This window comes from Mugil cephalus, chromosome 1 (assembly GCF_022458985.1).
Source record: "Mugil cephalus isolate CIBA_MC_2020 chromosome 1, CIBA_Mcephalus_1.1, whole genome shotgun sequence".
NCBI lineage: Eukaryota > Metazoa > Chordata > Actinopteri > Mugiliformes > Mugilidae > Mugil > Mugil cephalus.
Window position 1 is genome coordinate 23,282,659 of NC_061770.1, and position 15,838 is coordinate 23,298,496.

At 42.3% G+C, this 15,838-nt stretch overlaps 1 protein-coding gene across 3 annotated transcripts in view; it reads right to left on the minus strand.

The window, feature by feature from the left end:
• Window positions 1–578: 578 nt before the first annotated feature.
• Window positions 579–15,838, minus strand: part of vps13d (vacuolar protein sorting 13 homolog D) — a 44,293-nt gene continuing 29,033 nt past the window's right edge. For all 3 annotated transcript variants that reach the window (XM_047585083.1, XM_047585075.1, XM_047585065.1), the window contains 24 exons: window positions 15,374–15,624; window positions 15,089–15,280; window positions 14,871–14,997; window positions 13,550–13,692; window positions 12,459–12,589; window positions 12,103–12,278; window positions 11,183–11,306; window positions 10,812–11,047; window positions 10,618–10,717; window positions 9,712–9,869; window positions 8,811–8,919; window positions 8,521–8,691; window positions 8,170–8,274; window positions 7,893–8,042; window positions 7,567–7,716; window positions 7,220–7,316; window positions 6,978–7,126; window positions 6,540–6,674; window positions 6,133–6,300; window positions 5,833–5,965; window positions 4,410–4,605; window positions 3,544–3,675; window positions 3,211–3,451; window positions 579–1,767 (listed from right to left, as the gene is read on the minus strand). In XM_047585083.1, coding sequence (XP_047441039.1) covers window positions 1,636–1,767; window positions 3,211–3,451; window positions 3,544–3,675; window positions 4,410–4,605; window positions 5,833–5,965; window positions 6,133–6,300; window positions 6,540–6,674; window positions 6,978–7,126; window positions 7,220–7,316; window positions 7,567–7,716; window positions 7,893–8,042; window positions 8,170–8,274; window positions 8,521–8,691; window positions 8,811–8,919; window positions 9,712–9,869; window positions 10,618–10,717; window positions 10,812–11,047; window positions 11,183–11,306; window positions 12,103–12,278; window positions 12,459–12,589; window positions 13,550–13,692; window positions 14,871–14,997; window positions 15,089–15,280; window positions 15,374–15,624 — 3,706 coding nt within the window. In that variant the 3' untranslated portion in view covers window positions 579–1,635. The remainder of the gene's footprint in view (window positions 1,768–3,210; window positions 3,452–3,543; window positions 3,676–4,409; window positions 4,606–5,832; window positions 5,966–6,132; window positions 6,301–6,539; window positions 6,675–6,977; window positions 7,127–7,219; window positions 7,317–7,566; window positions 7,717–7,892; window positions 8,043–8,169; window positions 8,275–8,520; window positions 8,692–8,810; window positions 8,920–9,711; window positions 9,870–10,617; window positions 10,718–10,811; window positions 11,048–11,182; window positions 11,307–12,102; window positions 12,279–12,458; window positions 12,590–13,549; window positions 13,693–14,870; window positions 14,998–15,088; window positions 15,281–15,373; window positions 15,625–15,838) is intronic.

The window sequence follows — 15,838 nt, forward strand, 5'->3', positions numbered from 1 at the left end:
AACATATCATATAATCATAGAAAGATATATAATATTAAAATACCGTAAGGTGTAATTAGTTCAAGTGTGAAACACGAATAATGATCCATTGATGATCGTCTCCACCTTCGTCTCGTTTGACCAAAAACAATTTACGGCCGGATGAACTGAGAAGATTCTGACTTCCCCTCTCCTCTCCTTCATCTGTCTTTTCTTTGACTTTTCTTGTGAATTTGAGCTCTAGTTTTCCTCTTAGAGAAGACTTCACAACATTTTTAAATGTCCCTCTCAGATAAACACAGACCGGCAGAAGGTCATGGATCCAACCAATGAGAGTTTAGCTTCAGATCTGCCTTTCTACTTTCATGATTGGTTGCCAGTACAAAGGATATGACCATATTTGGAACTAGAGCGACTTCTGCAGGAGAAACAGAGCTTCACAACGGTAGCTCACATGCTGACTGATGACTTTTAGTGAATTTAGGAGTAAATTAGAGACGCAACACTGTCAAAATGTAGTGAAATAAAAACATAAATGTGTGTTTTTTTAAAACTGGTTTGATAGAAAACATGTTAATGAAGAAAAATTGATCAGTGGGTGAAAAATTAGTTTTTACTGCCGTGTCTCGCCTTAAATACACAAAGGTCCTCACACCTCACCACCACACAGGGATTAATATTAGTACACAGCCGCCTCCATATTAATATCAGAAAGAAAAGAAAAAAACTCATCCAACACAAAGTTTGGAAATAAAAGTCCCACACTGTCACTGCTGCAGTCTGGTGCTTTATTTGAAGCATTGTCCACGTCAATATTACCCGAATCGTAGAGCGAGTCCACCACCTCCCTCCGACACGTTTAACTCCTCTAACACGCAACTCAAACCCACCACAAACAAACCAATCGATAGGCAACTCTTCAGCATGTTGTGTTCAGAGTTTAAACTTTGTTAGACAACACTGATTTCTAAGAAAGAGAGGTGAGCTGATTACAAAGGATCTGTTAAATAAAAGACACGTCAAGTCTGGAAGTCTGTGATTGTAAAAGGCAGAGTAGACATAGACCGGCAGCTTCAGTTTGTGAGTGGGGGAGGGGGCTGCAGGTCCCTCCCCCTCCCCCGTCAGTGCAATTCATTCACCCCCCATTACATCTAATAGTCTCCTATACACAAAATGGGAGCTGTATATTCAGTGTGTCACAGTTCACAACATAAGCTTCAGGTGTTTTTTTTTTTCCCTCCATACTTCATAATTAATACAGTATTTACACTGTTTTATTTATCATCTTGGTATGTAGCTCTATTTACATTTCTGTCTATTCACAAGAATATATAGAAGCTCTGTGGCTGTGTTTACCGTGAGTGAGCGTCCACACAGCCACAGAGAACCAGTGTGTTAGCAGCTCCTTCCACAGCGACGCAGTCAAAACGATCGCTGCGCTGCAGAAAGTGTTTAAAGTCAGTAAATGTGTGTTTTGTTATGTGTCTGAACCGAGTGCACGGACGCAACTCAGTAAATCCACCCGCGGCAGTTTGTCAAATGCAATAAAAACCAGTGGCCTAAGAAATGAAAACAAGTGTCCTCTCAAGCTTTAAGAAAAAAGTCCTACAGGCGGCGCTTTTTTTAAAAAAAAAAAGAAAAAAAAAAGAGCCGTCATCAGGATTCGAGCAGGAGACAGTCCTCGTCCTCGCCGGAGGGCAACATGAGCTGCTGCTCGTAGTACAGACTCTTGGCGTAGTTGACTTCTTGAGAGATCTTGACGGCGAGGCTCTCGCTCTTCACATGGACCTGCAGAGAACAGACCACATGGAGACGAGGATCAGCCTGTTTGTCCCACGACACGATTAGAGATCTTTTAATATTTGATCTGATCTTAGATGAACAAACCTTCATCCCCTTGAGTTTCATAGAGGCTTTTCTTGTCTTACTTGTGTTCTCCTGGATCATATGTGCACCGTGCGACTGTATTAAGTCCAATAAATATTTCTGTCAAAGTCTCCTCTACTCCAGCATTGGGCAGCTCTAATCCTCTAAGCCTCTCTGGAATATTTTCTGCAGTGACTTTATCTCCAGGAAAACAAATCTACTACCACCTTGCAAAACCTCCACGTTGCATAATTTACTAAATTCCAGGGCTTAAAGTAGAAAAACAAAAACAAATCCTGAGTCTGAACTTTTTTCTGGGTGTGGGGGGGCAGGCTATTTAATATGAGGAATTATTCCATTAGTAATTTAACCATTTAACTCAGTTTTAGTTTAAACAACAAAAACAAAGAAAAATGATTATATTCTAACTGTAAAATCTACATCCTAACATTTATTACTAGTTATTATTATTATTTTACTATTTTAAAGTCCTTTGTTTGCAGCTACGACAACAGTGACTTCAATGTAAAAACACCGGCTTGGATGATGCATTCACCAAAACTCAGAAATTTCAGACTTCTGATATCACAGCGTTTATGTTACAGGTTAACTCAGAGTACAAAAAATTTGTTTTGTATATTGTCACTGTTTGCTGAGCATTAAAATATGTGCAGCAGCTGTTTATTTTTATTTTTGGAGGCAGTGCTTTCAGAGTTAGACAACTCACCCAAGTTGTCTTGAATGCACCATCAGCTGCAGCTGGATCTCAACAAGGTTTTCCAAGACCCACCCCACCCTGCTTCTGATTGGCTACTGATGTTAGTTTGGTTGAGAGGTAAAGCTGCATTACTCTCATTCCATTGATGGATGAACTAAACTGAACTAAACCATTTGTTCTAAATGTTGATCCTTTTTTTTTTTTTTTAGAGACATGTTTTGTCACCTTACGTTGGTTCCTTCCTTTGTGCAGCTTTGACGCTTCCTAGTGACGATAAACAAGACGTTTTGATGCTACAGGATAGTGATTCTGGTTTATGGAAGACTTAAAATAAATAACTACAAAGGTTCGGGTTTGGTTGAAGCCTGAAACTGATCCGATCTGATCGTTTTAAAGTTCTTGGCTCAGCTCCGATACCGATGAGAGTTCAACGTGTAGCAGAACCGGAATTATATACTATTAATTACTGAACAAATCAGAGATGACATTAAAGGTCTCTTGGCAAGTAAAAAGTGTTTTTAGTGCCTAATCATTCCTTATATTTACTGTTGCGTGACTCTAAAGCTTGTAATGAACAACTGTGATTAAAAATGAGGCGGCAGGTTCTCGGTTTTCTGTGACCTGGATGTCGATCAGTGAAAACTCACCATGGGTTTCTGGTGGGAGGGGCCAGGAATGGCTACGCCACTGCTGGAGTTCTCAGCCTTCTTGGTGAGCTGCACATACACCTTCCCGTGATCCTTAGAGACCAGGCAGTGGTAGAGGTCGTCGTACTTCACCTCCAGGAAGATGGCCTCGCGGTCCACGTAGTCCCCCGGCTTCAGGAAGTACACGGCTTTGGACGAGATGAGGACGCAGTAGCTGTCGATGGGCTCCACAGCAATGAAGCTGGTTTGGGGAACGGAAAACGTAAAGATGAGTCTGCTGACGGGGGCCGCTGATATTAAGGTAATAATGGCAATGAGCCGAGTGAGACTCACAACTCAGAGTTGATGTTGTCAGTGAGGTGGAAGAGCTGCTCCTGACCGTCCGCCTGTGTGGACGAGTATCGAGGGAGGAGGCCCTGAGGTCCCTTACAGCAGCGAGGCTTCCTGACATGCTGCACACTGAGCCTGGAAATATAACAGCAATATTACACTTTGACAGCCATTTTTTCATTTAGTCTTCAGACTGAAACAAAAAGTCATTCATGCATTGCTGAGAACTTTAACGCTCTGGAGTCCAGAGTAGAATTGGTTGTTTTTGACTACTTTTGGTTGTTACCTTTATATTTCATCCTAAAAACAGTTTACATTGTCTGTATTAACATATTGGATCTAAAACTATAAAATCCGAGTAGGAAAAAGTTAGATTTTTCTCAGTGAAAACCATTTTTAGAACTTAGAATGCAAACCTAAAGTGTTATTTTCATAAGCTTATGAACAAATTTAGCAAACAACAAAGCTATTTTTATTTAACTATTTCCATTAAAATGCAGGAATTCATCACGCATTTTTGTACAACAATTTACAAAACTATCAGGTGTAACAATAAGTAATAATGTTTAATATCTAAGTCCCAAATCTCTGGCTTTGCTCTCTTTCTATATTCCCAACTCAATGTAGCGTCACTCCCACAACTTTTCACTCTTCCTTAGCAACCACTGACACATCATTTCCTGATTGGTTGATGAGATGCATTTTTCCACCAATAGAAAATGGGGTGTCAACTGGTATATAATTTGAAGTTAGAACTTTCTACAAAAGTTGAGATTCGTTAACATGGCGTCTTGCTTCTACGTCGTCTTAAATTGGTCATGTAATTCGCTGACTCCAGAGGGTTAATCCAGGAAATACACCAAGCCCACCTGTGGTTGCTGAGACTGGCCATGTCCCGGACTGTCTGGGCCGTCTCCGAGGCAAAATCCAGGGCTCCAGCCACCGGTTTGGTCACAGTGCCGACAAGACCTTTACCGAGGCCCGAGAAGAAGCCGCTGACTCCACCCTCTGTCTTTACCCCCTCCACAGTCGAAGTGATGATGCTCGTCATGCCTCCAATGATACCTGCAGGAGGACAAGACAGCACAATCAATGAAAAGGACTGACAACTAGAGTCCATACACATCTGTATGGCTGTCTTTGTCAGAACACCCACTGATATGAAGATTTCTCTAGCCCCCAACATAACCCAACCGTGCCCAATCCTAACCATAACCTCACTGTAACCTGTACCCTAAAACACTGGTCTTCAACGTTTTTTAGACCAAGGACCCCAAACTGATGCCTACTATATATGTATGTGAAGTTATTCAATCCAATCTCAGCAGTTAGCTGATGGGAGTGAGCTGCACTGTTAGCTTCTCTTCTGCTAGTATTGCTGCGTTGCTTCTGGGTTTTACTTGGGCACTGAACAGGCTCTTGGCCAATTTCAGGGAACCTGACAGAGTCAGAGTGTAATATGCAGCCTTGTGATTGGCTCCAGTGATAGGGGCGGGGCCTACTGTGCACAGGAGGCTTAGATTGACAGGTCTAGAGTGGCGCTCTGTGTGAAACGGTGTTGATAAAGCTCCTTTATGGCTGAATGAGTGAAGTGTTGACTGAAAGATAATGTATTCCTGCCTCCATTTATCCAAAATATTGGATTCATATTAATGTATATTTAAAGAAACTTAAATTTGTGGGGGAAAATTTAAAAAAATATATATAAAAATGTCAAATTAACCAAAGACTTTGCAGACCCCCCTGCAGACCCCTAGAGGTCGTGGACCCCTAGTCTTAACCATCAAACAACCTTATATAGATGTGAGGACCGGCCAAAATGTCCTCATTTTACACAAATGTCCTCACTCTGATGGTGTACAACTCAAGGTCCTCAGAAAGAAAGCTGTACAACAACAAACGCATATGTTTCTATCTTTGTTAGGACCTTCCAGTGACATAATGAGCCCCCTAACCCTTACCCTAACCTCCCCAATTAAGTGCTAACCCTAACCCTTAAACTAACGTTTACTCTATAACTCTTAAAACTCCCCCTTTACAGATTTTAATCCTAAAAAAGGTGTGGGAAAATGTCCAAAAAGGGACAATATGGCCACACAATTTATTCAAGGATTCTGTACTTGATTAAAAACAACACACAAGCTCCTAATTAGCACAGTCCTTCATATTTCTGTCTTGTTGCATAGTATCTGTTGTAGTATCTGTTTCTATAACAGTAAACCAAAAATTTCTCTCTATATAAACCTGCATATACATAAATTAAAAGGCTCAGCTTTGACCAGACAAACGTACCATGAGCTAGTCCATGAATCCCTGCCACCAGGTGCTCTCCACTTGTAGCTCCGTGGTATCTGATGTACTCCCGCTCACTCTGGTGCCGGTTGTCCATGGTCTTCCCCAGCCCGTCCGATAAGGTGCCTGCAAACTGACCCACAAAGGAACACGATGGCAGTTTTAATGTTTCTTTGAAGGTGTCAGTTTATGTGCATTCAAGAGGTAGACACCTGTAACACCTGTACACTATAATAATATGTATATATTTTAAGAAACAATGGAGCTGGACACAGTAAGCGCCTGTTGTGTTGCACGTACCTTGGCGGCAGAGTTGGACACCCCGTGGGTGACGTTGCGTATGAGGCCGCTCACGTTGCCATACTTGATGAGTTCAGAAACACCCTCGGAGACATCGTTAAGGAGGCCCATCGGATTCCCCAAGAAGTCCACAGAGCCCAGGATCTGAGCTGCCTGGCTGATGAGCTCCTACAGACAGGAAACACTGACCATAAAGACCTGACACAAGCCAGACAGTCCGCTACGTTACATACCACACCTGACGATCCTTCTTTGGCAAAAATACATTTAAACTCATAAAGACTTTACAGTTTTACAGTCATATGATTTATCCACAGCATAGACTGTAGAAAATATGGACGACGCGTCTCCACTTCCTCCCATTGGTCCAAACGGGCTCAGACCTCAGACCTGTGTGTCCCTCCTACCTCTCTGAAGTGCTTGAGGATGTCGTTGATGATGATTTCCTGGGTCTCGTAGGGGTGCACCCTGGTGAACGGGTACATGTTGATGACGGCGTCTTCGAAGCGAATCAGAGGAAAGCCCAGGGTGCCTTTCAGAGCCTGTTGTCACAAACAAGGCAATTGATGAAAAAATGAGAAGCTTCTGATGGGATCTTTCTGTGACCCAATGTGGGACGTACTGTCCAAATCAAAGGTTTTTACACACCTCCTTATTTTCTTTACTTTGGTTAAGTGATTCTAGACATAATATGAATTAAAACAGCAGTAAAATTGGTCTATTTCTTTGTTGAGAACCAACACTAGGTCTGTCTTCAGCTTGGTGACACCACTTTACATCGAATTAAGCAGACAGAAAATCATCAGATAAAAGAAGAAGAGAAAAAGAAGACCATGTTAAGTTACCTTGAGATCTGGAGGCAGCTTGTTAGAGGTGAAGACGCTCAGTTTGACCTGAGGAAGGCTGATCTTCAAGTTCTCAAAGTAGTAACGTTTGGGATGTCCCGTGTCCTCGCTGGGCTTCTCGTGGACGTTTTCATCCAACTTCTCCAACTCTGCATTCAGCACAAATTTAATTATTTGGGTTTTTGATACACTTTTGAAGTAAACACGCTTTCACACATGACGACGTTCAACATTAGACGCACCAGCTTCTGATTGTCCATATCCAAAAAAGCTGAGCAGCTTGAGCAAGAGCTTCTCCTCGATGATGACGGTGAAGCGCTGAGCCGTGACCATGAGATGCTGCAAACAGAAAACAGTTAACGCCATAAGTGATTCTGATATCTCTGTCTGTTATTTATCACCCAACGCCATAAACACCGTAACTCCCTCTGGAATATTTTATTTCTCTTCTTTCAAATACAAAGTTCAGTGTCTGGTTCATTCAGACGATCTCCTACTACCAGATCACCAAACATTCGGGACATCCCCAATCAGAGACCCAGGTTTGTATTTGCATCCACAAAAAACTGGCAACTGCAGCAACACTCACCTTGAAGAGATCAGTGAGCATGAGGCTGCTGGGGACCTTGACCGAGTTGATCTGCAGGGCCGGGCCTCCTTCACTGACACCGCTGTCAATCGAGCTTGGAGTTACACACAGCATCACGGGTTGGGTGGTTCCCAGCAGCTGGTTGTCCACCTGATAACGGTATGAAAGACGCAGTAGTTAAACAGCTACATGGCCACATTCGAGAAACAGCAGCTCACACGGACTGTCATTTCACTATTATCAGGGGAAGCCCCTTGAACCGCCTTCGTATGAAACAGTGTTAAACAAATCAAATATGATCCTCGTTCAATGTTCTTACAGCTTACCTGGATGTTCTGAATGCTAAGCTCCAACACTTCATTGGCAGCTGTGCGGGTGAAGTGAACGTCTATGCCAGACAGAGTAGTGAAAACCAACTCCTCGGGAACCTTGTTGACCAGAGATACACCCAGACCTTCCTCCAAGTTCACCAACACCTGAGCAAAAAGACAACGGACGAGTCAAAACATTTGATACCAGACACAAAAAAATATAAATTGAAAATATAACAAAGTAGGCATCGTGGTCTTTAAGATGCTGAATGAATTTGAGAGTAACCGATACCTCCAGCTCCTGCTCTGGGTCCTTCTTCTTCACGTCCTCTTTGCTCTTGTCCTGTTCACAGCTGGGGGACGTCCTGATCATCCTCCTCTGACTGAAGTCGCTGATCTGGAAACAACAGCAGGGAACGAGGTCCCAAAATAAAACTTTGCAAACAGGACTTAAAGTAGAACAGATATTTACAATCAATTTTTGGCTATGAGGGTGGAATACTGCCCAGAAAAAAACATCATGAGAGGAAATTAACAACAAGCACTGCTATCTAGAGAGGTTCAATGTTTCCTGAACACAACGCATCCGTTACAAGAAAAATAATCCATGCACACTGGTTCTCCAACTCTGTGCTGTTCTCACCTGCAGGACACGCGTTGGTCCATCTGGTAGAACCTGGACTGACAACACGCCGGAGCCAGGTCTCATCTTCTGGTTAATGAACTGCTGCTCAGGTCCAGGCTCCTGCAGCCCTGAATCTGGGCCCAGCACCACCTCGGCTCCATCGTAGAGGCCTGTCACACCACCCTTTACCTGAAGGGTACAAGTCATGCGTAAAATTGAAGATCAAACGATATGATGTAATAGGACTCGTAGGAGCAGTGAATACAAGAAATTAGGTCCTGAATTATTTTCCAAAAACACAATCCTACCTGTACTACCAGCCGGGGTAGTCCACAGGTCAGCATGCCCGCGCTGAAATACCACGTCTGGGTGGTGCTGCGGCGAGAGTCCGGTCTCCTCAGCATCAGTGGTTCAAAGCTGGAGGACAGAGTTAGAGACACTTCTGACAAGCTGGTCTTCTGTAGATGTTTTCACATATGAGCTCCGTACAAAGTCCAGAGGATTAGGTCCAGATATCAAATGGCGCAGCACAATGACATTAACACAACCAATTTGTGTGCATGTCCAGTGGGCTGTGTCATAAAAATCAGCCTATTATATACACTCACCGGTCACTTTATTAGGTACACCTGTTCAATTGCTTGTTAACACAAATAGCTAATCAGCCGATCACATGGCTGCAATTCAATGCATTTATTCATGTGGAGGTGATCAAGACAACTTGCTGAAGTTCAAACCGAGCATCAGAATGACAAAGAAAGGGGATTTAAGTGACTTTGAACGTGGTATGGTTGTTGGAGTATTTCAGAAACTGCTGATCTACTGGGATTTTCACACAGAACCATCTCTAGGGTTTAACAGAGAATGGTCTGGAAAAGAGAAAACATCCAGTGAGAGACAGTTGTGTGAACGAAAATGCCTTGTTGATGTGAGAGGTCAGACTGGTTGTCAAAATTGGACAATAGAAGAATAATGTTGCCTGTCAATATGGACCAATATCTCTGAGGAATGTTTCCAACACCTTGTGGAAAGTATGCCACAAAGAATTAAGGCAGTACAACCTTTTACTAGCAAGGTGTACCTAATAAAGTGGCCGGTGAGTGTATGTGGATTTGGTTGACTTCATAATCCAGTGTTCAGAACTCATTATAAATTACTCCTGAGAGAGTTACTGCACGATCTGTTGAGCTACTGCTGCTTAGTACAGACCTGTTGTCGCTAACAGCTGCAAGCCCCGCGATGTCCAGGACCAGAGAGGAGTCCAGTGGGCGAGGCTGGGTCGGTTTGCTCTGTGGTGGGGAGGAGCCTTCGTGACAAAGCATCCCAGTCCCAGTCATCCTCCACAGCTGAGAGCGCTTCCCCGGCTCCTGCACAACAACCGCCACAACAGATTGTTTTTCTTGATCATGTCTCATTTTGAACACTGAGAGTTTAAACAGAGATCTTTAAACTAAAGGAATCAGTTTATGGACAAATCTGAACAAATAAACCAACAAATCCAAATTTACATTTAAAAGATCAATTAAAACCAGTATGTTAAGGAAAATTTTAGGAAATGTGTTTGATTGTCCAACCCATTGTGTAGCCATGAAAGGTCTGCAAGTCATTTTTTTTTTGTTTTCTTTCGTTTGTATGGTGGAATTGTATCTTGGGATCTAAAACAGAAACATGTTGGCTGATACCTATTTTATTATTATCATTTTTTGTTTTTTAATTCAAGTTCTTTGTAAATTGATTGTTGGGATAAAAGGGCAGATTTGGGAACGTTTGTGTTTATATTGAATTGTTTTGTTTTTTTTAAGCGATGAATGAAATAAAAACTAAACTAAAAGAATAGAAAAGCTTCCTAGACACAGTTTGAAGGAAATAATATTCTAAAGAGAGTTACAGAGTTAGACGAGCTGCCCTCTCCTCACTAAATTAACTAATTAATTAACTAACTTGCTCTATTTATTGAGTTAAGCAATGAAAGTTAATTTATTTAAGATCAGATCTGGACTTGGATCAGATGAAACTGAATAATAAAAGATTATAAAGTTCATCAGATCCGGTGGATAAAAATATGCTAACCAGGTTAAAAACTTTCTTTTTGCATTTTCAACATGAAAACAGTACCTTTTTCTTCAAGATGACTCTGAGAGTCTTTGTGTCCACGTCGAGAACTAGCTCAGCACAGCTCAGCAGCTTTTTCCCCCCAGGTCTCCTCTCCACATTCCTGCAGATACAGAGCGATACCGTTAGCTTTTATGACTTCAACTGAGAAAGATGTATAAAACTATGCTGTTTCCTAGTAAGTCGCGTGTCCGTACGTTGAGAAGGTGTGCGTGGCTGCGATGTAGATGAAGTTTTCGTAGTAGAGTTTGTTGTATTCTCTGAAGAAGTTCATGTCGGCGGTGACCTCGGAGGATCCTGCCCCCTTCACGGTGAGAGTGATGTAGGGCGGCAGCGTGGGCTCATCGCAGGCGTAGTCCAGCACCGAGCTCGCCTTCACCTCGGTGTGTAGCCGGATATCAGCCACGCCGTGCTGCCAGATCTGGATAGGCACCTGAAAGGAATCATTATGGATGTTTTACATTGATTCTACTCTGTTTTCCACTTGGACCTTTTTTTGTTGTAGGTGCAATAGATACGGATCAGGAACATTGGTCTGTCTCCACATCTTAGTAACAGCTGACGTTACCTCAGAGATGTTGTCGATGCGGAAAGGTGGAGGCAGCTGGTCCGTGTCGGTGAAGGAGATCTGGTAGGTGGCTCCCTTCAGGGTGATCTCAGTTCGCAGGAAGAAGCAGTTCCCCAGTGTGTCCCTGTACAAATCAATGTCCAATTAAAACACATTAATTAAGGATCACAATGTTCAAGTGAAGGTTGACTATGGACACATTTACGATCAAGAAGGATGAGGTTGGACACAATTCAGAGATGAACGTGTTATTTTCAAACAAAGAATTAAATAATAAAGCATGTAATAAGACATTGGTGATTTTTTAACACACAGTGGACATTTCCTTTATGACTCCTGCAAATTTGGATTTGTTATAGGGGTGGGTATTGGCAAGGATTTCACGATACGATACGTATCACGATACTTGAGTCACGATACATTATTGCGATATATTGCAATATTCTACATAGTTCACTGAGAAATTTTAAATGCAGCTTAAAATACACATTGTATATATGTACATCAGATGACGGTGATGATTCATTGGAAAAACTGATTAAAAAAACAATATTACACCAAATGATCCATTTCCAATTTATTACTATTACTACTACGATCACAATCGATATTAAGACATTCAAAACCGATAAAGTTTCGCGATATATTGCCATGCCGATATTTTTTTCCCACCCCTAATTTGTTACTACTTTAAATAAGTTAAATCTATTTCATATCAAAGTGTTTGTTTGTCATACAGTTAAACCTAGGGAAAAATGAAAAGTCTTTAGTTTGGGGAAACTCCAAGGAAGATAAAAAGTGGTATCAGTCATCTGTAACACATCTGAAATCTTGTAAAAAAAAATTTAAAAAGCCCAAGCACAGAGTTAAACATGGGTTTACAGTGGAGAGTGCATCAGGTGTCGGTAAACGTTGCTCACCTCATGTTTACATGAAAGGACTTGGGTTTGTTCACCTCGAAGCCTCCAGACCAGGTGCAGGTGGGGTTGTCCATGAGGCGCACACACAGCAGCTGGTCGTAGTCGTTTCGAGGCCAGTGGAAGACGACGCTGGAGCCCGGCAGGGTGGAGATGTAGCCCTCAGGGTTGGACGTGCCCTAGGAGACATGCAACTTGTCAACAGCTCATTACCAGCAAGAATTAATCAATCTGAACTAAGGATGTGAACTAAGGATGTCTTTATTTTCTTTTTGCATTCTGACAGCAGAGATACAGACTGAACTGGAGATGTTGCAATCAGTAGGAAGATCTGTGACTATCTAATTCACTGTTCTTACTTTTCCTCTTGCAAACTCCCTCTGGGCGAAGGCCAGTCTTTGTTTAGAGCGGTTGTCCAGCAGGTAGCGGGGTGCAAAGGTCACGATGTGAGTGTCCCTGTAGCGTCCCTTTCCTTTGCGCACGCTAATACCTGTGTTGATTAGACAGGGAACAATGTCAGACCGCTTCTGCCAACAAACACTTTTAGCTTCAACAACAGTCGAGATATATGTCGCACGGAAATTATAGATTCATTTGTAATAAGTTTATTAAGACTGGACGAAATGAAGCTGCAGAAAAATAGTACAGAACAATAAATAAATACAATGCACACATGTTTTATGGGCTGCCAGACAGGAGATAGGCTAGGCAAAAGATTTATTCACTGTGCATGTCTAAAGGCCTATTTATAGTACTGCAGGACATAAATAATAATGAACCTATGTACGTAGCCTGATAGAATTTATAAAAAGAAAACCCAACAGGAGCTTTGGGACAAGGGCTGCAACCAGAGGGGTTTGTTTGGTGAAGTTCAGATGATCAATCTTTACTCTGTCAGTTCAGGGAAGTTTAAACTGAAACAAACTACCCATCAGGATAAAAAAAAATGTCCAACTTTCAGTTCACTGGATCCAACTCAACCAAACCTGTGCGCATTCTTAATGTCTCGTAATATCTGTACATCGTTTTTATATATATATATATATATATATATATACACACACACACACACACACACCTCTTTTGTACTGTACTGTGTTGATTTTTTTCCCCATGTTTGTAGTTTGTGGACTGCGGATGAAATTTAGCATGCAATGCTAACTAAATACACAAATAAATAAACACACTACTTCCTGCTTTGCTTTCAACAATGGAGTTCAGTTCAAAAATTGTGCAGGTGGAGAAGCAGCCAGAAATACTAAAGTGGAAACACACTTCTACCAAGTCGACCAATCACAGCTCTGGTGGTTGTTTCTGGAGAGGTGCATGTCACTTATTACGTTAAGATCTGGGCTGTCTAAACTGCCTATAACGCACCCGACGAAAGAGTCGTTGTAGAACGTCTGCAAGTGAATTTACACTGTAACGTTTCCCAGATAAACCAACTTGCCTATGTTGTAGATGAGGCCGGGCCTGTTCCCGTGCTGGATCACTTTCACCGCCCTCACTCCGCTACCTCCATCCAGAGAGAAGCCTTGGCACCAGCCTGGAACTCCCTCTGGGTGGATGCCTTTTCCGATCCGCATCGTGCACCTGGGATGAAGGTAGACAGACTTTGCTTAAAGGTAGTAGCTCATTCAAAAACAGCTGGGTATAAAAAGGGAAGAAGACGCAAGAAGAAAGCACCGGGAGCCAGAACACTTTACTTTAAAAGTACAAGAGGGTGAGGCAGCACATTTGACAAAGCTCTGGAGAAGCTTTGGGACTTTTCATAAAATATATGATATAAATTCAATCTCACCAATGTTAATTACAGAGAGCAAGCATAAATGTCAATGGAAATTTTTGAAAGATTAGAATGAGCTCATACGTATATGCTAATCAGGACATGAAGGAGTTGCTATTCGTATCTTATCTAGCAAGTCCCCACACACCCTTTGATTACACTCACTATTCTGCTGCCCACTCTCTGCATTACAGGATGTACCTTTTCACGAAACAGACTAGCTTACGAATGTCCTCAAAAAGCTGAACATGTTGATATGTCAGTGGTTTCTGGGGAAAGTCTGCAGAGGTAGTTACAGTCCAAAAATAAATATTTAAAAACACAGAAATGTAATTCCTTAGGGACCCAAATGCTTTTAAACTTCAAAGGCTTGCATATGACTCATATTTGTGTAATGGATGTTAGATTCAAGGAAAGGTAAAATACTCATACGGGAAGTAAATCTTCAGTCTGTACCTGCAGATGCAAAAGTAGAAAATCCTTAACTTGAAGGTGAAAAACAAAGTGAGGTTTCTAGAAGCGGGGATGTTGCGTTTAACAGCAAATATGATGTTTTACAACTGTAATTTCACTTTCCTGGAAGGTTATTACACTTGTTATCTTATAACAAGTAGCTGGGTATTCTAGAAAGACCCTCACTAACTACTATCTGTCATCAATTCATAGTCATTCCATGATGTTAAATCAATTAATCATGTCATAAATACAGCATGAAGTTAAGCCAACGTTAAACCTTTTATTAAAAAAAAAGCTTTACAGTAACGTAACTCTGCGCTCTTAGCTCTTAGCTAACGTTAGCGTCATAATTTAAAGTTATTAAGTGTTTGCCACGTTTTTTTTTTTTCCATCTTTGTCCACCTGTTTCCTGGCCATACATTTCTCTCTTGAGGGGAGCAGAGAAAATCTCAGAGTTTTATCTGAAATGAATAGTTCAAAGCTGTCGTCTTCATAAACCTATGGTTCTGTCGCTAATAAACACACTCACATTGCAGGCTGCTCCTTGTCAGTGTAGCAAAACAGCAATGGACTGAGGCTTCGGGCCAACTCGTGCTCTTCAAACTGCCCCGCTGCGTCAACCTTGCCGTTATCTTGACGGAAAATTAACGGCAGACCTGAGGAGGAATTTAAAAAAAATAAAAAAGTTATGGTAAGACGGAAACAGAGACGGTTGTTCTCAAAGCAGTCAATAAAAGCCACGGTTACCAGTCTTGTTCGTGAGCCAGTAGGGGGCAGAAATCAGGATCTTCAGGGCCCCTTGCGCCCGCAGGATGATGCGAATGGTGAGGCAGAAGAGACGCTTGTTGGTGTCGTACAGCCTCATGCGAACCACGTAGTTCTGAGTCCCGGGAGGAATCAGCAGCTCTTTGCACACGGGGAAGTTCTCCAGAAGGACTCCTGAAGAATGTCAGAAGAAAATTATGAACACCGAGACCAAGAGCGCCTCAGCTTACTTTACCTCCAGCCGGCGTCGGTTCAGGCGCCGCTCACCTAGCTCCATGTTCTGGGAAGTGTCGGCGGTGTGAAGCACGGCCTCTTTCCCCGGCTTCAATGTGCCTCTGATGGACGTTCCCTTGATGTAGAAGCTGAGGTCACAAGGCAGCAGGTTGGCCAGCACCATGGTGGGCAGCAGGTAGATGGAGTGGCCTGGCTGGCGATAGATCTGCTTCGCACTGTTGGCGGCTTGCGTCTTGGCGGGTTGCTGGTCCGGGTAGTTCTCCTTTTTGATGACCACACAAAACCTGAAACAAAGCAGGAAGATGTAACAAAACATTTTACTGAGTTGACTCAACGATTATGGCGATGTTGTACATATGTGCGCGTCAACAAGCTGTTTACAGTCTTGCTTTGAGGTTTATAACTAGATGTAGGGAACTGTATGCTAATGCTAGCTTTCCTTCTTTGAATGCAAGACGATTTACACACTGGACGACTCTGATCTACAAGGCTCTTCTT